General features: G+C 33.0%; 1 protein-coding gene across 1 annotated transcript in view; it reads left to right on the top strand.

Annotated features, from left to right (window-relative positions):
- The window catches only part of LOC132729972 (uncharacterized), a 37,047-nt gene that overhangs the window by 2,827 nt on the left and 8,549 nt on the right, over positions 1 to 25,671 (top strand). The window contains exons 2-3 of the mRNA XM_060715808.1: positions 15,704 to 15,979; positions 17,388 to 17,712. Coding sequence (XP_060571791.1) covers positions 15,722 to 15,979; positions 17,388 to 17,712 — 583 coding nt within the window. The 5' untranslated portion in view covers positions 15,704 to 15,721. The remainder of the gene's footprint in view (positions 1 to 15,703; positions 15,980 to 17,387; positions 17,713 to 25,671) is intronic.

The following is a 25,671-nucleotide window of genomic DNA, read 5'->3' as shown; positions in this document are numbered from 1 at the left end:
TATTAAAATTTGAAAAAAAGTATGCAAAAAAATTGGTATAAATTTGTTAATATTTTTTAAGGGCAAAAAAGGGGTTTGGGAAAAAAAAATTTTTTTTCCATTGTTTTCTAAAAAAAGTAAAGTTCTTAAAAAAATTTAACTAATTTTAAAAAAAAAACAAAAGGCTTAAGGAAAAAAAAAAAAAAAAAAAATTTATAAGAAAATAGAAAAGTATAAGTTAGTAAAAATAAAATAAAACTTATTTTTTTTAAAAAAGGGTAAAAAGCCTGAAAAAAAATTAAATTGAAAGATGGTTCCCCTATAAAAAGAAGAAAAATTGTTTTGGGAAAAAAACCCGGGTAAAAAAAATTTTAAAAATGTTTTTAAAAAAAACTTTAAAAAGGGGTTTTTTTAAAAATGAAAAAAGGTTTAAAAAAGTTATTTTAAAGGAATAAAAAAATTGGGAAAAAAAAATTTATATGGGAAAAAAAAGGAGTGGTTTTCTACGTTTATTTTGTTTTAAATAATTAAAAAAAAATTTTTAAATAGGGAAAAAAAAAAAAATTGTAAAAAAAAAATTTTTTTGGGGTATAAAGTGCTGAAAAGGATTTGAAAAAAGGGTTTGAAAAGCGAAAATTAAATTCTTTTAATGAAATGAAGAATCAGATTAAGAAAAAATTAAAAAATTTGGTTAAATATAAAAAACAGATAAGCACAGTGTAGATGTTTGGAAATTAATTTTTAAAAAAATTTTTAAATAAAAAGGTTGTTTAAAAAGGGTAAAAATTTGGGCCCCTTTTCTTTTAAAAAAATGAAAAATTTTTCGCTGTGTCAAAATTAAATTTTTTTTGGGAAAATTCTAAAAGGTTTGGTACCCTTTTTATCTGGTAAAATTTTAAACTGTTGTTGAAAAGGCATTGTCAGATGATTATGGAATTGGTCAGCCAATGGTTAAAAAAGTGGACAATAATTTTCATTGCATTTGGGTAAAACCGAGTCAATTTTATTTGGGTCCAGGCAAAAACTTAGGTCACAATCTAACCAGCATATAACCTGTTCTGGTACATCCATTGAATCAACTTCATCTATCAAGTATCTTGGGATTACTATAGACCAAAATCTGTCATTTTGCGCCATGGGGCCGAGTCTTTTCTTAAGAAGGCCAACTCTCGTTAAAATTTCTTTACCGCAAGAAAGAGTTTCTTACTCAGCATACCAAGAAACTTCTGGTTATGTCTCTTATTCAGTGTCACTATGATTACGCATGCTCTGTTTGGTATAATAGCTTGACACAGTCTTTAAGAAATAAGTTACAAACTTGGTCAAACAAAATAATGAGATTTGTACTTGACTTGGACTCTAGAGCCCACATTGACCCATCCCACTTTAAGTCCCTTAACTGGTTACCGGTCCACAAAAGAGTTGAACAGATAATGTTGTGTCATGTTTTTAAGATAAAAAATGGCCTATCTCCGGATTACATGTCTGAACACTTTATTTCACAAGATTCCATTCATAATTATAGTACAAGACTTAGTCAAAAGGGTGGATATTGTCTACCTAAGGTCAAAGGCCAGGGTTCTAAATCATTTGCTTTCTCTGGTATTAAATTATGGAATGATTTACCTGTAAAGTTAACGGAGATCAACAGGTTACAAAGTTTTAAGGTTGCCATCAAAAGTCATCTTATGAACAGTATTTAAAAAAAAATTTTAAACATGTTTTTACATATTTCGGCTCAGGATTTTAAATTGTCTGCCATTTATCTTATTACAATTTTAGTAATGTGTTTTAAATCCTAGCTGTAAACAGGAGTATCATTAACTCAAGATTTGACTGTGATATACATTTTTATGATTTATTAGTATTCTTAAACATGATTATTTTAAGGTTTGCCTCTCTATGTCATGCCGCCAATACAAAGGACCACAATGGAAATAAGAGCTTTTTTGCCCTTTTTTGTGTTATCCTTGGTTTTGGTGAGCATGTCATAGTTTTACTCGTATGTGATATAGTATTTAATAATGCTCATTATTTTATCCTATGTTATATTGTCAACTATGTATATGCTTCCTTTGCCGAAATAAATCTATCTATCTATAAATACAGTGTAATACGCCGTCAATTTTATCAAATTGAACTCGTCGACAAAAAAGGTTATCATAACTTTCATTTAAAATTACCGTTACATTTATATGTCGAGTGGTCTTCTTAATTCTGACAGTCATTCGCACTTACAAACTTGCTTGCATAATTTCAGTCGGCCATATTCCCTAGCCATGAAAGATAACTCCCTAAAATTCCACCAAATTATTCCCCTTTCAAATGAACTCAAAGAAGGGACCTTTTAAAAAGACTTGGTATTTATTTATTCGATTTTTTGTTCAGAAACAGACAATTTTTTCTTTACCTTTGTTTAATTTGCTTTCTATCAATATATGGTTCCTATGGTAAACATATGAGTTTTGATGGTAAACAAATGAATTTTCTGAACCGAAAGTAATCTAACACACAGCGTTGCTGTCATCACATGTAAACAATACATTAAATCGGTAAGAATATTGAGATATTTGTTTGACTATCAGTTTCAAATGCAAAATATAAATATGGAAAACAACTATGTGTAGTTTATGTGTATTGTTTTAATGTGTTTGTCTGATATTTTAGTTGTAAAAGCCATGTTCACTTAGTGTCGCTTCATAGCAACTGATTTAAAACGTGAGCGGTAACTGAACGAGATATGGCAAAGCGCATGCTCGCGCACTGACTTCCGCTCTATCGAAATATTGCATAGACGTATAGCGAAAGTTCGTAAGTGATTCGATAGTGAAAATTTAATACGTTTGATCCGTCAATACAATACAATACAATATCTTTATTTCACTCAAGATATGCACAATATATACATGACAACATGAGGTAAATAATACAATAGATATAAATCGAGGCACCGATCAATCATAAATCCACTTGGAAAGATCGAAATTCTATTAAATAAATAATTGTGTCTATACTAATTGATAGCGTCATTCTCGAAAACAGTGAATGAAAAAGAAAACATACAAAAACAAAAACAAAACAAGTACAATCATACATAATTGTACATATAGCATGATATATTTTAAACCTGCTAAATCTGTGTGTAATTTCAATATAAATAAGGAAAATAAAAAAAAAGAAGAAGAGAGAGAGAAAAAAATACATGATATTTCTCAGGATATTTCTCACCAATAGTAACAACGGGAGAATAACCAAAATTGTTTAACCCAATATTTTTTTTTTCAGTTACTATATAAACAAATTATTTCTTTGACCAATTCACAAAATTTTCTATATTCCACTTTTTTAAAACACTTGTTTTCCATTAATTCTTTATAAATAATGATATTCGGTCTGTTGTAATATTTTGCTTTTAACAAGCGCTTACGAGTGCCTAACAAAAAAGAACATTCGAAAAGATAGTGGAATTCATCGTCAATACCATTGTTGCATTTCGTACAAATTCTAAGATTTAATGGGATTCTATGCCAAGATCCAGTTTCTACAGGGAGTCTATGGCTTCTTGTTCGGAAGTTAATCATATATCTTAAGTATTTAGGTGGTGTATTTATTAAGTATTTCTCAAATTCAAATTTTGTTTTAAAAAGTTTATAATTTGCACATTTGCTCGAATTTTCAATATTTGAGTACCAATCATTCAAGAAAAGATCAGAAAGTTTCTGTTTTACAGTAGTTGTTAACCATTTGGTGTTTGGAAACTCATGGTGCGTCCAAATACCACTTAAGCCGCATGTAATTAAAATGTTTTTGATATTAGTTAACCATAAAAATTTATTCTTTTGTACAGTATTTGAATTGTTAAATTGACTAAGTAATAAACAATACAATGTAGTTGACAATTTGTTAGATTTGGGGTAAATCAAATTTGACCAAAAAGAAATCATTCTTGTTTTAATATCAATAATCAATGGTTGAACTCCAGTTTCACCATATATAATACTATTAGGTGTACTTGCTTTAACATTTAAAACAAATTTCAAAAATTTTAATTGTACTTTTTCGATTATGTCCAAATTTCCATATCCCCATATTTCGCATCCATATAACAAAATTGGCTTAACAGTTTTCATGAAAAGTTCTATTTGCAAATCTATTGGCATTAACAAATCTCTTGCTTTCTTTATGAGGGAATACATTGCTCGTGTAGCTTGTTGTGCTATAGCACGCTTTGCATTTAAAAAAGAACCACTTCTACTAAATAAAATACCCAAATATTTGTAATCGTTTGTAACTTCAATGTTTTCTCCTTTAAAAGTAAATGTAAATTGTCTTGGTATTCCTTTAGAAAAAATAACAATATTTGTTTTTGAAATATTAACTTGCAATTTCCAAATATCACAATATTGCTCATATAAGTGCAAAGAATTTTGTAAATCCAGTGCTGATTCTGCAAGTATAACAGTATCATCAGCGTATAAAATTACAAACAGTTTTAAATAGTTAAGAAATGAATCATCCTGACCATGTTTATTGCAGGTTACACCATTAACAAAGTTGCTCGAGTTGAAAAAAATCATGTAGGTCATTTAAATAGAATGAGAACAGCAAGGGAGATAAATTTTCCCCTTGTCTAACGCCGTCCATCATGAATAATTGTTACGGGTAGTTGTATGTTAGCGATTTAATGATTGGTTTAATAATGTCCCCTCGATTAAAACGTGAATTACGATTGGTTTCTCGCCAAATCGGTAATCTCGCCGTGGGCGGAGTCTAATTGTTCCTTGAACTACTCGTGTCTGTTAATTAGACTTTTATGACATGTTGGTAAACAAACGGATTAAGGACATTTCGCGTTGATTGAGATACATGACAGTCCCTTTTTCCGGCGGCGAGGGTAAACTAAGCAAACACACACAACATGTTATTCACAGTTATTGTTATTGTTGGTAATTTTCAATAATGGATCAATAAAATCGGGCGGCTTGATCTTCGCTTTCATGTAGGATGTCGGCGAAGTCAGACGGAATTCGGTGACTATTTCGCCCAAATCGCCCACAAGCTCAAGCCCTGAATTAATTTCAATGTTAAATGCTTAACTCCTGAAAATTTCAATGCATTATGGCAATAAACAACACTTATATACATACAAACACACTATGTGCTGTGCGTGTGCGGGGGCAGTCATGCAACAAACATTGGCGAAGTTGACGTTACCCAAATTTATTCTGACAGTCACTTTTCTATGTAATCACCGTTTACATCCACATACTTCTGATCTGGCGCTGACTTTAGACATATTTAATTGTTCAGTGATCACTCGCTGTACAGTCCCGTAACTATATCCAGTAGCCTAATTAATTTGGCGTGAACGGTTTGACCCATTTTACAGACTTTTTTTTATTACTGTCAAACCGTTACGCCTAATTTTAACTGTCATTTTTACGCACGGAAAATCTACCGGCAACACTATCGATAGTTTGGACTGATTTTTACTGCTTTAACCTAAAAGTAACTTCAATGTCCTCTACAGATCAATAGAATATAAATTCTAGTACTAACTTCTCCTAGAAAAAATATAAGATTGTACCTGTCTTAACGCATACATGCGATTTATTTCAAATTTGTACTGTTTACTCTATCTTTGGCGGACATGTTATGACGTCATCGTAAAAAATCGATTCCGTGAAAGCTGGCAGTAGCTACCAGTGTGTCTAGCAGGTAAGTGTGGGTTACGCATGAAGATTAAATTAAAAAAAATTATCGGGGGAAATAAATCTATTTTATAATTTTTTAATAAATGTGTGCATTATTAAATACTATTGAAAAGTATCATTGTATTTAACCTAAAATGCAATGGTCGCAAATAGGCTCCGTACAAGTACTGTTGTTTAATATTTTTTAAATATTTTAATACATGTACTCAACATTTATCAATTGGTGGTTTGCCTTCTTGTTTACTGCTAATGACTGCCAAATGTCACTCTCGGATAAAATACTGACTTCATTTATACATGCATATTTATATGACAATTAAGAACGTAAAAAAAATATTGAAGGAAAGTATTTGAAATACACTTCAAATTATTCAGTATTTGTACAAATAATATTTCAAGAGCTCTTTTTCACTGATTGCCGATATTTAATACCATATTAAACCTATTGATAAAGTTAAATGTCTTTTTGACATACTTTATTAATTTACTAAAAAGGAACTTTATTGTGATCCAGCCATATGCTGTGTAACTATAAAGGAAGGGTCACATGTTTTAATTGAAATAAATTTTAAGTAGAGGATATTAAAAAAAAGTCATTGAGAAGATCAGAATTTTCAAATGAACATATTAAGAGACTTATAAATGTATAAGGTGTATGTCTTGTTGTTTCATACTGTTTTGGTGACACTTTTGTTTGTGTCCCTTGTTGTTTTCTCGTCTATGGTAAGTATCTTCCCTTTGCCCCTAGTTTAATTTCTTTATTTCGCCCCTTCCCCCGAATTTCCTATCGCCTTCCCCTGTGCCCGTTAACTTAGTGGTCCTGTTTCATACTGTTTTGGTGACACTTTTGTTTGTGTCCCTTGTTGTTTTCTCGTCTTTGGTAAGTATCTTCCCTTTGCCCCTAGTTTTATTTCTTTATTTCGCCCCCTCCACCTTCCCGAATTTCCTATCCCCTTCCCCTGTGCCCGTTAACTTAGTGGTCCTATTAATCATTCATTTATTTATTTTCTTTGATTTCCTTCTCAGTTACATTTTAGTGATAAGCCTGACCGTGCTCTCCCTTGCGCCCTGTCCCGTTTTAATGTAGGATCCTCCTGGGTTCCTTGCCAATGGTTCTTGTTCCTGGGTCGTGTGGGGGTTGCGTTCATTGAACGTCGCCTTTCCTTGTTCATCTTGTTTATCATATTGTATACATGTATACCGAACCGTAACAAACAGATAATGATTATCAATACAAGGTTCGGCAAGCAAGCAAAGAAATGTAAATTAAACAGAAAAAAATTATCCACATGCATGTATCCACCCTCCAAAAAAACCCACCAAAAACGCCTGAAACTGCAAAATCGAAACATAAATACACATGAGTGCCAAAAACGGCTCTGGTAGGTGCTAGTGCTCCCTTTCGCCGGTTTAAACAGAATTGATCACTTAAACATAATTATGTTGAAATTTTTAATCAACATCCACAGATGTGTACATAATACGGCGGTAATCATGGAACTTTCAATGTGACACATTCGAGGTGCCGTTCACTGAAAAGCGTGGATAACATGGAATTTTAAATTTATCAGAGGTTTTGGTGTCCTTTTGCGACAGTCGTTCTAACATTTCTCCCATCTGTCTTACATTGTTATGCTATTCAACGTCTAAATAACGGTCACTAATTTTCCGCTTGCTGCGTTTTTATTATAAACCCCGTCATATCTGTGCGACAATTGTATTTTACTGAGGACTGTCTGAAATTCCATTTTATAGTTTGAAATTTTAAGATTTTTTTCTTCAGAATTTTAAGGTTATTTTTGGTTGTTTTGAACTTCTTCCCCTACACAACCGTTCTCAATTTCTTTTAAAGATAAAACAAGTAGAAATTGATATGGAGTGTAATATAAATTGAAATTCTTCTTTGCTTCATCATGTATAGTATAATTATAATTGATTAAGATGTACCTACAATTACATTGTATTTTCGTATGTGGGAAATCATGGCAGGGCTATAAAATAAAAAGGTAGTTCAGAAATTTCACCTAATGATCACAGATGTTAAAAAATCCAACTTAATAATATCTAATTTGACAATTTAAACGGACTTAAATGCAGCATGGCCTGACATCGGACATCATAAACTATTTAATTTCTTAGTAAGGTTATCAGAATTTCCTTTTCACATTCTCTTTTTAATGCTGAAATATTTGTGTGTGAATAAAAGAGTTATTCCTGCAATAAGTCATATAAATACCATAAACAAATTGTATAATAAAGCTTGGCAAATACAATCGATTGCCGCCGATACCTGTGTTACACCATGGAATTTACAATTTTACCATGACACCGCTTTCCAATATGGCCTCTTTCAATTAATTTTCAACGATTAAAAAATTAAAGTGGAATATTTAGACTTCTGTTCGACTTTGAAGTATGATAATTTGGAACCTTGCATAAAAAACGATTCTCTTTCAGGTAATGTAGACCGTTTCTTTGAAACTTTTCTAGTTTTCGCTCCCAACAACTTCTAATTGGGAAGCGTCCGTGCATAAAAATGCAGTTCGTGGCTGGACTTGGAAAAAAACAGCGCCCGTCCAAAATTATCTCGGTGTCTCTTTGACAAGTTTAATTAGTTGGAAAAAGACAGCGCCCGTCCACAATTATCTCGGTGTCTCTTTGACAAGTTTAATTAGTTGGACTACTATATCCAGTAACATTGCAATCATCTCCTGTCGCTGAGAATAACGTCTTTGATGGTTTCAACAAACGTCTAAAACTTTCTCTTGATTGCCTGTCTTCACGGAATCGCCGATGCCATTAAAAAAACTTGTGGTTTTGATACTATCTTTCCTGCCGATGACTTTTTATTTCCTTTCATAAGTTTTTGTAGGTGAATAACCAAGTTCGCATCAAAATTTAATAATTTTGTGCTTTTCTGGACACTGATGTGACGCCATTGTCAAGACACTAGCGGGGATGATGTCCGGTTTGTTGTTTGATAATGGAAAACGTTATGACATTGAAACTTTGATAAAAAGACGTCAATGACGTTATGTCAAACTGACGTTAAGTCAAATTGATGATAATTGGCTCCAAAATGCGAAGTCCGAAATATGTTCAAAATAAGCTATAAAATAGCAAGTTATGAATGAAAAATGACTTCCCCCACTCTTGCGCTAGTGTGTTTCCATGACTACGCATAAAACAACGGAATAAATCTGAAGAATAATATTTTAATATCCAACAGAATCAGTTTGATCTGAATTACGTTTGGTACAGACTTCATGTAAAAATCATAAAGAATAGATATTTTAGAGAGTAAGGCCGGTTATTTCTGGATCACCCCTCGTATAAACTAAAGAGTAACTTTAGAATATATGAGACACCATGGAACGATTTTACACCTATCCTGACTTAGATTTTATATATTTTGCACTAAGAATGAAAATTTTTTAAAAAAAAATGTTGGTGACACATGTTTTCAAACAATTTATAAAGTATATACAAAAGTACATGACTAAATAGACGAAAGGTGACTCAAACGAGTTCTATTCAGCAATTAAAACGTGTGAAAAATTGCATTGACAATGATGTCGTTGTTCTTTAATACCTGCCAGAACACTATATATCATTAGCTTTAAATAGGTATAATCAGCGTGTGTGGGTACTTATTGTACATATTATCAAACAGTTGATTAAACAGGTAGGCTACGTAAATCAATTTCAATTCTTTTAGATAAGTTAAACATAGCATCTTTATCTATATTTTGTATAAAGGGCATTCGCATAAATTAATCCAAAGCTTACCAAAATAGATCTAATGGTATTCTATTATCGTTTTAACATTTTTTCAATATTAAAAAATTGTCGGCATATAGAAATTCATAAATGAATTATGATAAAAATAGTTTACATGGACAATCAAAACAATAATATATATAAGCTTCTTGGGATATGTGAAAATCTCGTCGGACTGGTCTTTTCTGCATGCCTTTTGAATATCATAAAATATAGAAATGTCAAATATTGTTGCACTTATAAAAATTTCATGTCCGAAGTGTCTCCATCATGGTCAGAAATGACCATCGCATGGTCCAAAATGACCAAAAAATCTGGTTCGAAGTGTCCGGTCTGAGACGTCCGTGGTCTGAAATGTCCATAATTTTTACCAATGTATGCGCAAAATTTTGCCGTTAATTTTTAATTATTTGCTTAATATATTAATTATTGATAGAATGTCAATCTCCTGTGCCCTATGGTACCATTGTTCTTATTATTTTCCAGCAAATTGATACAAATAAAAAGAACTTGTATTTACTATTTTATTAAAAAAACCGTCCGTTCTGACATACATGTGATCAAGTGGGAGATTTTCCTTCAAAAAGAGGGAGATTTTAGAATTTACAATAAACAAAGAAGGAAGTTCTGACATCAAAAATAGGGAGATTTCTTGAATTTGTAAAAAATACCCCTTATTTTAAGAAAAATCTTTAAAAATATGGCTGCAGAAAGAGGTAGTCTCCCGCTTTAAGTGGGAGAGTTCACATGTATGCGTTCACTTTTGTGTCGCACGTAACTCAAAAAGTATTTGACCTAGAGTCATGAAACTTTACAGGAATGTTGATCAGTTGTGCACCTGGGTATTTTCGTTTAGATATTTTTAGTATTTTCAGAGTTATTGCCCTTGACTTAGTAAAATTGGCAATTTTTTGAGATGTCCCCATGTTGCCATGGTGATAGGAAATTGAAGATTGAGCATACTGTTTCAGAGGCTATGGTCCAGTCAACATTTGGGCCAAATTTCATCAGTATTGAAGCATTTTTCATAATTTCATAGCAGTTTGAACTTGTAATAGGAGACTCTCGATGAAAACAGCAATTTTTCACAATATGGTCATGCAGTAAAGGCCTAAAGGGTTAATGAAATTTTATGGGATTGATTGATTGATTGGTACCTTAAGTAATTGCGCATATAACTGTTTTTAGCTCACCTGTCACAAAGTGACAGGGTGAGCTTTTGTGATCGCTTTTCGTCCGAGGTCCGTCCGTCGTCCGTCCGTCCGTCGTCCGTCCGTAAACTTTTGCTTTAAATGACATCTCCTCATAAACCACTGAGCCAATTTCATCCAAACTTCACAGGAATGTTCCTTTGGTGGTCACCTTTAAAAATTGTTCAAAGAATTTAATTCCATGCAGAACTCTGGTTGCCATGGCAACCGAAAGAAAAATCTTTAAATATCTTCTTTTAAACAACCCTAAGAGCTAGAGCTTAGATATTTGGCATGAAACATCTTCTAACGAGTGTGTACCAAGTTTGTTCAAATTAAAGCCCTGGGGTCAAAATTGGCCCCGCCCCAGGGGGTCATTGATTTTCCCTATATGCATATAGTAAAATCTTAAAAAATCTTCTTTTAAAGAACTGTAAGAGCTAAAGCTTAGATATTGGGCATGAAACATCTTCTAGTGAATGTCTACCAAGTTTGTTCAAATAAAAGCCCTGGGGTCAAAATTGGCCCCGCCCCAGGGGGTCATTGATTTTCCCTATATGCATATAGTAAAAACTTAAAAAATCTTTTTTTAAAGAACCCAAAGAGCTAGAGCTAAGATATTTAGCATGAAACATCTTCTAATGAGTGTCTACCAAGTTTGTTCAAATAAAAGCCCTGGGGTCAAAATTGGCCCCGCCCCGGGGGGTCATTGATTTTCCCTATATGCATATAGTAAAAACTTTAAAAAATCTTCTTTTAAAGAACTGTAAGAGCTAGAGCTTAGATATTTGGCATGAAACATCTTCTAGTGAATGTCTACCAAGTTTGTTCAAATAAAAGCCCTGGGGTCAAAATTGGCCCCGCGCAAGGGGGTCATTGATTTTCCCTATATGCATATGGTAAAAACTTAAAAAATCTTCTTTTAAAGAACCCAAAGAGCTAGAGCTAAGATAGTTGGCATGAAACATGTTCTAGTGAGTGTCTACCAAAGTTGTTCAAATAAAAGCCCTGGGGTCAAAATTGGCCCCGCCCTGGGGGGTCATTGATTTTCCCTATATGCATATTGTAAAAATTTAAAAAAATCTTCTTTTAAAGAACTGTAAGAGCTAGAGGTAAGATATTTGGCATGAAACATCTTCTAGTGAATGTCTACCAAGTTTGTTCAAATTAAAGCCCTGGGGTCAAAATTGGCCCCGCCCCAGGGGGTCATTGATTTTCCCTATATGCATATAGTAAAAACTTAAAACATCTTCTTTTAAAGAACCCAAAGAGCTAGAGCTAAGATATTTAGCATGAAACATGTTCTAATGGGTGTCTACCAAGTATGTTTAAATTAAAGCCCTGGGGTCAAAACTGGCCCCGCCCCAGGTGTCATTGATTTTCCTTTTATGTGTTTAGCAAAAACTTAAAAAACTTCTTTGAAAAAAACCAAATAGCTAGAGTTTATATATTAAGCATGAAACATCTTTAAGTAAATATCTACAAAGTTTGTTCAAATAAAAGCCCGGGGGTCAAAACTGGCCCTGCCCCAGGGGTGTCATTGTTTTTAACTATATGTGTATAGTAAAGACCTTAAAAAATCTTCTTTTAAAAAACCCAATGAGCTAGAACTTACATGTTTAACATGAAACATCTTCTTATGGGTGTCTACCATGTCTGTTCAAATAAACAAATAAAAGCCCTTGGGTAAAAATTGGCCGGGGGGGGGGCTATATACAGGTGAGCGACCTCAGGGCCATCATGGCCCTCTTGTTCTTATTTGGTAGGAAGATAACTTGCATGGTCTTCTTTCTTAAGATTGATTTAGGGGACAGGTCAGGTCAAGGGTGCCAAAAATAAATTCTACACATTATTTTGCTTATACAGTCTTTATTCATTGACTAATGTTTTATACAATGTGGAAGGAACATACCTTGGATGGTCCACTGGTCAAGGTTACTTATGTATAAAAACTTTGAATATTTGCTAAATACACATATATGTCTATTATACTAAATTCATTACTGACTTTAAAGATTAAAACACACGTGTCATCAAATCTGACCTGGGTGACTGCATTTAATTCACCTACACTACCTAAGACAATTAATAGGCATTAACACTGTTACTTTTTTAACCTTTATATGTATGTTTGTTCAGCAATTTTTTTAGCTTAACATGTATTGTAATCATACATGTAATCATTGTGATTACTGATTAATTGGTCATGTAATTGATTAAATTATGATTAAATTACAGGAACAAAATTATGATTACTGATTACTTTGATTACTCAAAAAATAGTAATACTATTAAATTAAATTATTTTTTAAATTAAATTACCGATTACGATTATGATTACGATTACCCCATGTCTGGTAGACACAGATAAATACATGTATACAGTAGTATTTTTCTATGTCATTTGTTGCCTAAAATATGATAATGTATGTTTATACTTGTTAGCTCGACTTTTTTTTTTGAAAAAAAAGTAGAGGTATTGTTATAGTCAGGTTGGCGTTGCCGTTGCCGTCCGAAAACTTGTACCTGGATCATAACTTTTTTATTTCTTGGTGTATTGTCTTCATACTTGGCCACAACAACCCTTGGGACAAGACCTTTCAGTAGACCACACTTACCTTGACCTTCATCCATAAATGACCTTGACCTTCAAGGTTAAAAGTCCAATTTTTGCTTGTTCATGCTGTTATTGGCTGTAACTTTGTTATTTTTGAATGGATTGTCTTCAAACTTGAACATAATAATCTTCAAGGATATTTGACCTTCATCCATAAATGACCTTGACCTTCAAGGTTAAAAGTCCAATTTTTGCTTGTTCATGCTGTTATTGGCTGTAACTTTGTTATTTTTGAATGGATTGTCTTCAAACTTGAACATAATAATCTTCAAGGATATCCCTTAAAAATAACCAGTCAGACCTTGACCTTCACTCATCAATGACCTTGACTTTGAAGGTCAAATTATTGAAATTTTCATTTTTTGGCTATTATTGGCTGTACCTTTGTTATTTATGAATGGATTGTCTTCAAACTTGAACATAATAATCTTCAAAGATAACTGTTAAAAATATACCGAAAGACCTTGACCTTCACTCATTAATGACATTGTCTTTGAAGGTCAAATTATTGAAATTTTCATTGTTTTGGCGGTAACTGACTGTAACTTTGCTATTTTTGAAGGGATAAACTTCATATTATAACAAAACATTCTTAAGGACAAGACCTTGTTGTTTATCAAACCCAAATTTGCTTGGGCTCTTTAATGACCTTGACATTGAAGGTTATATTACTGAATTTTCTCAGATTTGTGCATTTATTGGTGTGTGTGTGTATGTATAGGATATGTATTTATATATATATATATATATATATATATATATATATATATATATATATATATATATATATATATATATATATATATATATATATATATATATATATATATAAATGTGTGTGTGTGTATATATATATACAAATTGCGTCATTTTTTCTATTTTTAGAAATTGCATCATTTTTTCTATTTTTATAAATTGCGTCATTTTTTTCTATTTTTTAGAAATTGCGACATTTTTTCTATTTTTAGAAATTGCGTCATTTTTTTCTATTTTTAGAAATTGCGTTTTTTTTTCTATTTTTAAATTGCCCAATTTTTTTCTGTTTTCAGAAATTGCGTCATTGTTGCTATTTTTATAAATTGCGTAATTTTTCTATTTTTAGAAATTGTGTCATTTTTCCTATTTTTAGAAATTGCGACATTTTTTTCTATTTGTAGAAATTGCGTCATTTTTTTTCTATTTTTATGAATTGCGTCATTTTTTTTCTATTTTTAGAAATTGCATCATTTTTTTTCTGTTTTTAGAAATTGCGTCACTTTTTTTTTATATTTTTATGAATTGCGTCATTTTTTTCTATTTTTAGAAATTGCGTCATTTTTTTTCTATTTTTATGAATTGCGTCATTTTTTTTTCTATTTTTAGAAATTGCATCATTTTTTTCTGTTTTTAGAAATTGCGTCATTGTTGCTATTTTTAGAAATTGCATCATTTTTTTTATTTTTAGAAATTGCGTGATTGTTGCTATTTTTAGAAATTGCGTAATTTTTCTATTTTTAGAAATTGCGTCATTTTTACTATTTTTAGAAATTGTGTCATTGTTGCTATTTTTAGAAATTGCGTAATTTTTTCTATTTTTAGAAATTGCTTAATTTTTTCTATTTTTAGAAATTGCGTCATTTTTTCTATTTTTAGAAATTGCCTCAATTTTTCTATTTTTAAAAATTGCATCATTGTTGCTATTTTTAGACATTGCGTCATTTTTTTATTTTTAGAAATTGCATCATTTTTTCTATTTTAAGCAATTGCGTCATGTTGCTATTTTAAGAAATTGCGTACTGTTGCAATTTTTAGAAATTATTCAAATATGCTTAATGTTTCTATTCATATATATATACAAAATATATAAACAAAACTAATGTGACAAGACAGACCAACTAAATTTATAAAAAGGAAACGTTAATATATGTTCAAACCTTTCTATGTTTGCGTTAAGAAAAAGTAAAAAGTCGAGCGTTGCCCCCGCCCAGCGGTGGCTCTTGTTTTATTTGATGTAATTTGTTACAGGGGTGCTTATTTTATCTATTGGAACATTTACAAAGACTTTTAATTTTGGAAACTAGCCAAACTGTTATGCTACTTTATATAATATCAGTTTAATCACTTTTCACCTAATGCAGATTTAAGTGAGTTTGGACTTAAATTTAAATGTTTTTTTGCCTAATTTATTATAATAAAAAATACTGTATATGTATAATAGAAAAAATGTATAATAAAAAAAAAATCTGGAAATGCAATGCTAAGAGCTAAGATAATGTGCATGTAGGATTGCCTAGTAGACCTCTTAAAGTATTGTATAAATCATACCCCTGTTGGGTAAATTGATCCTGCTTGTTGGTTATGTTATACTTCCGTAGGAAAATACTAAAACGTTTTCTTCATGGCCCTATTATTATTTTAGTTGATCTTTAATGATCTATTTTCAGTTTTGATACTTTTTAAAGATGTCTGGTAAAGACAAGAGGTCACCACCTGATACAGGTGGAAGATCACAGTTAGAGAACAGTACTAAAGGGGCAACATCTTCCAGTAGAAAGATGTTGCCCAGTGTTGTTGCAACATCTTCCAGAGAAGGAGTGTTGCCAAGTGATGGAAGGAGCTCTGATGTAGAAGAAACAGACAAGAAATTTGATGAGGCTGCATGTTCAGATGATCATCAAACAGCATCAAGCCGTGCTGATAATACAGACTCGAATTTAAAGGTTTGTGAATTGTAGTTATGTAAATATGTAAACATATTTACAAATTATAATAAAAGAATGATCAACTTTAAATATCTGCAGACTTGAAAGTGTTAAGTAAATACCCGCTTAAGTATTTATGCTTTTGCAAAAGTTAACTGGGTAGGTCTTTGACTATAAATATTATGACCAATAAAACAAGGGATTTACATTGATTACGCAACAGGATAAAAGAGCTTCCAATGTTTATCTTTTTCTGAAACAATATGACATTTTCCTTAGGTTTAACCCTTTGGCTGCCAGAGGGTTATTTATTTATTGATCACCTATTTGCCAGAAGGTTTTTTAAGAAATTACTATATTATTAATTATTATAATTACTATTATTTGTTATTAGTATTATAATTATTATATATGTTTCCAAATCTGCTAGTATATAATAATTATTGTAGATGGTATATTATACTCATCAGTGTTTGTTGGTTACCGTGAGACAAAGCTACTGCATGTAGTTTATATTATTTTTGTAACAACATAGATCACATTCACATAATAAGAAATGCATAATATAGAATATAATAGTTTCAAACATTGCTAACCTGTGATTCTTTGAGTTTCTATTGCCTGATCATAATTTTTTTATCTGCACTTATCAACTTCAATTCAAAGACCCAATGCCGACAACAAACTCAAGGCGGGGTTACATATCCCAACAAAAATTGATACGTCACACATTCAGTATCGGACGCTGTCATTGGGTAAGCAACTGCAATACTAACACTGATTGACAGGTTTATCAAAGGAGAATTGTCATACATAGATTTGCTGAAGTGTGTCGGAGTAACTAACAATACAATTATCTGTTAGACACGTGCTGTTTAATGGGGAAATATTACTTCAGGCATATATAGTTGTAAAAGTTGTTTAAGTCTATTGTTTAATAATGTTTATTGGTAAAAATGATGCTTTAATTTTTTTGTTGGTTGAATTTTTGAAAATCGGGGGATTTCGATCCCACGGCGGGAGATCGGGAGACATGGTCGAAAATCGGGGGTTTTTGTCCCCCGGCGGGGGATATGGCATGTATGGACTATAATTATCTATATATTTATTATTATTATTATAACTATTATTACTATAATTATTATTATTATAATTATTTTTATTATTATAGAAATGGCAAAAGCCGTCCATATGGCAAATGCGCCGAAAATAATAGGGACCGCATATGCCGTCTTTATGGCAGTGAAAGGGTAAAGTAACACATGTGACAAAAGTTATATTACATCAGTCCTTATAAGAATCATGGTCTTCATGTAAATACTAAATAATAACCCTGTCCTTAAGAACTTATCAGTTTTATCAGAACTTTGTGATTCTAAGTACTTGTTGATATATTCTTATATTTATATATGGAATTTTTTTGTAGGGAAAGAATAAGAAGGGGGAATTTATATCAGATAAGGTAAAAATATTTTCATCAGAGCAAACAACTGAAACACAACATCAACTTAAACCAAAAACACATTTGTGTAAAAAGGGTGAAAAGAAAAAGGAATTATCTGAACAAGGTAAAAATGAACCCAAAGTATGTCTGCCTAATTTAGAAGAGAAAGGGTCAAAGGAAAACTTAAAGATACATGGCAACAAAGATGTAGAAGGTTTAACTACATCTGCATCTGGTGGTGATCAGTCTGTGAAAGGGGACAACTTGAGCAAATCCTATGTTGTTTTAACTAAAGATGGCAAAGATGGTGAGTAGTGATATGGAGCTGCCTTAAAGTAGTTTTATTAGTGAAATTGTTAATACATGTATATAGATTCAATAATGTTTGACCTAATTATTTTTTTTTCTTATATAGAATATATAGTGAACAAATTTCTTCTGTGCACAAATTCTCCTACATTTCTCTAGGGATTTTGACGAAACTTTCACAGAAGCTTTGTCATAAAGTGCCTTGGGGCATATTGTCAGGGTTTCCAGATTTGATAGTGATTGACCTAATTATGGGCCTTTGTTTTTTCCCCTTAAATTGAATAGTGAACAATGTCTTTTGTGCGCACCTCCTACATTTCTCAAGGGATTATGACAAAACTTCTTCAGATGCTTTGTCATCAAGTGCCCTTGCCCATATTGATCGATAATTCTTTACCTTATTATGGTCCTTTCTTTTTTTTAGCTCACCTGACCACGAAGTGGTCAATGTGAGGTATAGTGATGGGGCTATGTCCGTGGTCCGTGGTTGTGTGTTGTGTGTCATCAACAATTGGGTTGTTAACACTCTAGCAGTCACAGTTTTGATTGGATCATCATCAAACTTTGTTAGATTGTTTGTCTCAATGAAATACAGGTCAAGTCTGAAGATGGGCCAGGAAGGTTGTTTTGATGATTTCTAGATCAAGTTTGAAGATGGATCATCTGGGATCAAAAACTAGGTCAAAGGAGCTAAAAAAAATTAGAAAAATCTTGTTGACACTCTAGTGGTTGCAGTTTTGATCCAAATATTCTGGAAAGGGCTAGGTACGTTTTGGGTCGATTTTGGCCCAAAAAGTTTGAGGAAATTAGATATTGAATATAAATCAATCATTTAATGTCAATTGACAAAGTAACATAATGCAAGTAAAAACTGACGTTCCTTTGTATCGCGGCAACGTTGATGACGTCATCTACTATATTGCGGTTACTGCTTGCGCACTTCTGTTAAATACCCAAAGTTTACACTCCGTCAGTCTGCTGTTTACATACTGGCAAATGACGGATTGGTAAGGGTCGTAATCAAGTATATATTGGTAGTAGGAGAGGTTTCAGTTCTTTAACCTTTTACCCCATTAGCATATTGCGAAAAATGACCATTGTCACTGAAAAGCCTCCTGTAACAAGTTCAAACTGCAATGAAAGTATGAAAAATGCGTCAATACTAATGAAACTTGGCACAAATGTTGACTACACCATAGCCTCTGTAACAGCATGCTCAATGGTAAATTTCCTGTTACCATGGCAACAGGGGGACGTCTCAAAATTGCCAAAAATCACTATTTTGCATTGTTGTTTCCATAAAAACTGATTTCAAAGTGCTGCAACTTCTCAATGAATTGAGATAGAGTAAGAGGCTTTTCAGCGTTGGTTACTAGCTATCCTAAGATCGATCTGAGGCCATTTTTAGCCTGTCACATGTCCAAAATTTTCTTGGCAACGAGGGGGACTCCGCCCCCCCTTCAAACCCCCCAAACAGAAGGGGGCACATCCCCCTTCTGGCAACCCCCTGATATAATATTTGGATGGGGGACGGCGCCGAAAAAGTGGTTACTTTTTGTGTCGCCTTGAAAAGGTGACATATAGGGGTTACTTTTGTCGGCGGCGTCTGTGTCGGCGTCGTTGTCGGCGTCGTTGTCAGCGTCGTCGTCGGCGTCCCCTAAAGCTTGTCCGGAGCATAAGTCAGTCACTATAAGTCTGATTGACTTCAAACTTGGTATGCATGCTTCTTTCAATAACCCGAAGTGCAGTGCACAAGGACCGGTACTCTGCAGTTCTTATTTTTTGAGTTATTGCCCTTTGTTAATTTTCATACTTTAATTTTGTCCGGGCCATTTCTCTTCAACTAAAAAAGCTATGCACTGGAAACTTCATAGGATGATAGATCTCATTAAGAAGAAGTGCAGTGCACAAGGATCGGTACTCTGCACTTCCTAATTTTTGAGTTATTGCCCTTTGTTAATTTTCATACATTATTTTTGTCCGGGCCATTTCTCCTTATGTATAAAAGCCATGGACTTGAAACTTCATAAGATGATAGGTCTCATCAAGAAGAAGTGCAGTGCACAAGAACAGACACTCTGCATTTCTTATTTTTTGAGTTATTGCCCTTTGTACATTTTCATACTTTAATTTTGTCCGGGCCATTTCTCCTTAAGTATAAAAGCTATGGACTTGAAACTTCAGAGGATGATAGATCTTATTAAGAAGAAGTGCAGTGCACAAGAATCGGTACTCTGCATTTCTTAATTTTGAGTTATGGCCCTTTGTTAATTTTCATTCTTAATTTTTGTCCAGGCCATTTCTCCGAAAGTATAAAAGTTATGGACTTGAAACTTCATAGGATGATAGATCTCATTAAGAAAAAGTGCAGTGCATAAGAACTGATACTCTGCATATCTTATTTTTTGAGTTATTGCCCTTTGTTGATTTTCTTACTTTATTTTTGTCCTGGTCAATTCTCCTCAAGTATGAAAGCTATGGACTTGAAACATCATAGAATGATAGATCTTATTGATAAGAAGTGCAGTGCACAGAAACTGCTGCTCTGCACTTATTATTTTTTTAGTTATTGCCCTTTGTTATTATTCATATTTCATTTTTGTCCTGGCCATTTTTCCTAAACTACATTGTTCACAAGGCGACACATCCGACTCGCGGAGTTCTAGTTTGAACAACATTTCTCAAACGAAAAACAGTGTTTGGGGCCTAAATAGGGCTTTTTTTCACTGTTTGAGGCCTCAAAAAAAGGGGGGCAAAAAGCCGTCGAAACACGCTTATATAAGGGAAAAGGTTAATTAGTAAAGAGATAAATGTGACCGTACATTTTAATAAACTAAAGTTTTTCTCTTTAATGAACATTTCCAATAATATGCAATAATAGAGTTAAGTACCCATATTTCGACACCTTACGATAAATTTTCGTTACAATTTAACATTTTTACGTATATCCTAATTTCGACACCGCACTTTACAGTTAAATATTTTCACTGTTAATTAAAAGCGATTTTTTTCACATTTCTTTTGGAGACCAATTATAACATTTAAGTTTTATAAAACCTGGCAAAACAAATATTATTAAAATGCATAAATAACCAAATCACAGGCCCTCGACAAATCTGGCAGTATGGCAGTAACTCTCCGATCTTAGATCTATTGTTTAATCACAAAATCTTTTGACATATCATTGATAATGTTTATATCTTATAAAAAAGCAAAATTATTCTTTAAAAATTCATTAGTAAAAAAATTACAGGCGGATTCCAGTAAAGTCCCTGCGGATTCCGGTAATTCGGGCAATTCCGGTAGGTCAAGTAACCGAGGCATACATCTTACAGATTATGTGAAAGATCAATATCATATAATAATAATGAGGATGATGATGTAATAAAAAAAATGATGATGATGATAATCAAACACGTGCATACATATATGTTCTGAACTTTACTAAATAGGTTATTACATAAGACCACTGAATGACAAAATATTGTCATAGCGGTAATATTACGAATATTTGCCTCTTCCTACATAGATTTCGGTGGTTAGCCCTCTTAAACTGAAGAAGGTTCAGTGCAGAAAATTTAGCTATGATGCCTATGAACTTGTTAAAGTATAATTGCATATTTTATAAAATAGCAGTAACTGAATACACTTCTTAAATAGGGTAAGTAAAGTATAATAAATAAAAGCTATTGTACATGTCTTCATTTTCGTCTGTTATAATATACTTCACAGAGACTATTTATTTATGTCTGTTATTGTAATTGAACGGTAGAAATGTACATTCAATGTATCATCAACTCCTTTGCATTACACGATAAACAAATTTGAAAATACATATGCGTCATTATATTTTTAATTACTCGAAACGATGCGCTCAAAATAATACGTGACGTTGATGACGTCAACTGTAGTATTTTGCTTTCTTGATAGGTTGTTTTGATTTATTATAACTTTTTAGCTCACCTGTCACAAAGTGACAGGGTGAGCTTTTGTGATCGCTTTTCGTCCGGCGTCCGTCCGTCGTCCGTCCATCTTCTGTAAACTTTTGCTTTAAATGACATCTCCTCATAAACCACTGAGCCAATTTCATCCAAACTTCACAGGAATGTTCCTTTGGTGGTCACCTTTAAAAATTGTTCAAAGAATTTAATTCCATGCAGAACTCTGGTTGCCATGGCAACCAAAAGAAAAATCTTTAAATATCTTCTTTTAAAAAACCATAAGAGCTAGATCTTAGATATTTGGCATGAAACATCTTCTAGTGAGTGTCTACCAAGTTTGTTCAAATAAAAGCCCTGGGGTCAAAATTGGCCCCGCCCAAGGGGGGCATTGATTTTCCCTATATGCATATGGTAAAAACTTAAAAAATCTTCTTTTAAAGAACCCAAAGAGCTAGAGCTAAGATATTGGACATGAAACATCTTCTAGTGAGTGTCTACCAATTTTGTTCAAATAAAAGCCCTGGGGTCAAAATTGGCCCTGCCTCTGGGGGTCATTGATTTTCCCTATATGCATATAGTAAAAACTTAAAAAATCTTCTTTTAAAGAACCGTAAGAGCTAGAGGCTTAGATATTTGTCTTGAAACATCTTCTAGTGAATGTCTACCAAGTTTGTTCAAATAAAAGCCCTGGGGTCAAAATTGGCCCCGCCCCGGGGGTCATTGATTTTCCCTATATGCATATAGTAAAAACTTAAAAAATCTTTTTTTAAAGAACCCAAAGAGCTAGAGCTAAGATATTAAGCATGAAACATCTTCTAGTGAGTGTCTACCAAGTTTGTTCAAATAAAAGCCCTGGGGTCAAAACTGGCCCCGCCCGGGGGGGGTCATTGATTTTCCTTATACATTGTTTATCCGATATTATTGGATAATACACGTCACGCGTATACTTAACTTCATTTGCATACGCTAAAACGGTATGGGAAAAGAGTTTTTCACACGTTTATTGTTGTGTTTTGATTGTTGACACTTGTGACATAACGAGGTGGCCTTCGCTTAAAACACAATTACTTGACAGGTAAAAGTGGTCGTTTAATGAAAGGATTGATGTCAATTAGGTGACTAATTAGCGGTCGCTGGTCGCGTTGAGCAAAAGTCGCTTAATACATTAAAGATATAGAAAGAAAATGATCGGGGGGAATTTAAAGTGGTCGTTTAAGACAAAAGTCGCTTAATACACGTGGTCGCATGGGCAAGTTAGACTGTATGTGTATAGCAAAAACTTAAAAATCTTCTTTGGAAAAACCCAAATAGCTAGAGTTTAGATATTAAGCATGAAACATCTTTAAGTAAATATCTACAAAGTTTGTTAAAATAAACGCCCGGGGGTCAAAACTGGCCCTGCCCCAGGGGTGTCATTGTTTTTAACTATATGTGTAAGTAATAGAAAGAGCACCGAAACACGAGGCTATCTGATTTGTACGAGGGGGCGTAGCCCCCGAGTATAAATCACATTGCCGAGTGTTTTGTATCATAGTCAAACATGACAGCACGTTCCCTGTTGTCATAATATGAAACCCCAGAAAAAATTAACCAATGAACGAGCATTTGAATATAATAGTTCTGCCCCTTTCCCTTTCTCTGCCGTCACAATATGTAAACCCCGGCAAAAATGAACCAATCCACGGGCATTATCTGGAGTGCGGGTAACTGATACCCGCACTCCAGTTACCGCACTGTGCATGTATATGTATACGATTTAACTCTGACACTTTTTAGTCCCCTACCGGTTTAACCGGAGGGGACTTTAGGTTTACCCTCCGTCCGTCTGTCCGTCTGTCTGTCTGTCCGTCTGTCCGTCTGTCTGTCAGTCCGTCAGTCCGTCCGTCCACAAAACTGGATCCCGCGATAACGCAAAAAGTACTGAAAATATTTTTATGAAACTTGATATATGGATAGATGGCAGTATGGAGATTATGCACGTCTTTTTTTTTTCTTCCTATGTTGAAAATTCTGGTTGCTATGGCAACAAATAGTCTGAAAATATGGGAAATTTAACACATAAACTGGATCCAGTGATAACTCAAAAAGTACTGAAAATATTTTTATGAAACTTGAAATATGGGTAGATGGCAGTCTGGAGATTATGCACATCTTTTTCTTTTCTTCCTATGTTGAAAATTCTGGTTGCTATGGCAACAAATAGCCTGAATTTCAAGATTTCTGATTTAAATTTTTCAGCTTTTTCACTATATGTTCTTTATTAGTCCCCTACCGGTTTACCGGAGGGGACTTTAGGTTTACCCTCCGTCTGTCCGTCTGTCCGTCAGTCCGTCCGTCAGTCCGTCCGTCCACAAAACTGGATCCCGCGATAACGCAAAAAGTACTGAAAATATTTTAATGAAACTTGATATATGGATAGATGGCAGTATGGAGATTATGCACGTCTTTTTCTTTTCTTCCTATGTTGAAAATTCTGGTTGCTATGGCAACAAATAGACTGAAAATATGGCAAATTTTACACATAACCTGGATCCCGCGATACCGCAAAAAGTACTGAAAATATTTCTATGAAACTTGATATATGGATAGATGGCAGTATGGAGATTATGCATGTCTTTTTCTTTTTTTCTTATGCTGAAAATTCTTGTTGCTATGGCAACAAATAGACTGAAAATATGGCAAATTTTACACATAACCTGGATCCAGTGATAACGCAAAAATTACTGAAAATATTTTTATGAAACTTGACATATTGGTAGATGGCAGTATGGAAATTATGCACATTCTTTTCTTATCTTCCTGTATTGAAAATTCTGGTTGCTATGGCAACAAATAGACTGAATTTCAAAATTTCTGATTCTAGTTTTTCAGTTTTTTCACTGTAAGTTCTTTATTTCTTAAGGTATTTTCTTCAAACTTTAAATATAAGTTGCTAGTCATCAACCACATCATATGTGACAAAGTTTACAACTCTAGCACAAAATTTATCAGAAATTATCTCCCTGGAACTGAAAATTTTCATGAAAAAAACATTGTGTTTTTTTAATAACTTCTTTTTTTCTGAACGTATCTACTTCAAACTTCATATAAATGTTTATTATTATCACTCAACATTTGTGAGTGTTCAATACTCTAGCAAGACTATTTCCAGAATTATGACCCTTTTGAACTTGACTTTTTTTTGAGAAATTGGTAATTTTCTTCAATTATGATAGGATTTTCTTACATCATAATAATATGACAATAATATGACAAGGTTTATAAATCTAGCATCCATATTTCCAGAATTATCTCCTTAAACTTTTTATTTTTCTTATTCGTTTTAACTTTCATTTACTTCAAATTCAAAATAAACATTCAATATTCATACCTTCATTACTAATTGTTCTTTGTTACACTCACATCATGTATGACATCGTTATCTCCTTTTTTTTTAAATTTTGCTTTAAAAATGTTATATTTTGATAACAGGGATGTTTTAAAAATAACTTTAGAGTGTCCTTCAGCCTGTCTGTCTGTCTGTACATAAAAACTGTTCACTGTGATCACTTAAAATAGAAACATAAGTGAATGGCCAATGGCCCTTCAGAATGTTGCTTGGGCTCTTACCGGTAGGGGACTTATGGATTGCTTGCAATACTATGATAATTGCTTGTTCAACAGAAAGGTACCCAAACTATAATACAACTTTAAAAATCTTCTTTTAAAAAAGCCAATGAGCTAGAACTTAGATGTTTAGCATGAAACATCTTCTTATGGGTGTCTACCAAGTCTGTTCAAATAAACAAATAAAAGCCCTTGGGTAAAAATTGGCCCGGGGGTGGGGGGCCTATATACAGGTGAGCGACCTCAGGGCCATCATGGCCCTCTTGTTTGTCTATATAGATATCTGACTCAATCGTGCTGCATTTGTTATAAATATAGTTAAATTTTGATATATCAAATTTTGAATATTTTTTGCCGATGGGCCAAAATCGACCCAAACCGTACCTAGCCCTTTGTCAAAAAGGTTGTTT

This window comes from Ruditapes philippinarum, unplaced genomic scaffold (assembly GCF_026571515.1).
Source record: "Ruditapes philippinarum isolate M1 unplaced genomic scaffold, ASM2657151v2 ctg4693_1_1_1_1, whole genome shotgun sequence".
NCBI classification, from domain to species: Eukaryota; Metazoa; Mollusca; class Bivalvia; order Venerida; family Veneridae; genus Ruditapes; species Ruditapes philippinarum.
This window is presented reverse-complemented; position numbering and strand designations above follow the sequence as displayed.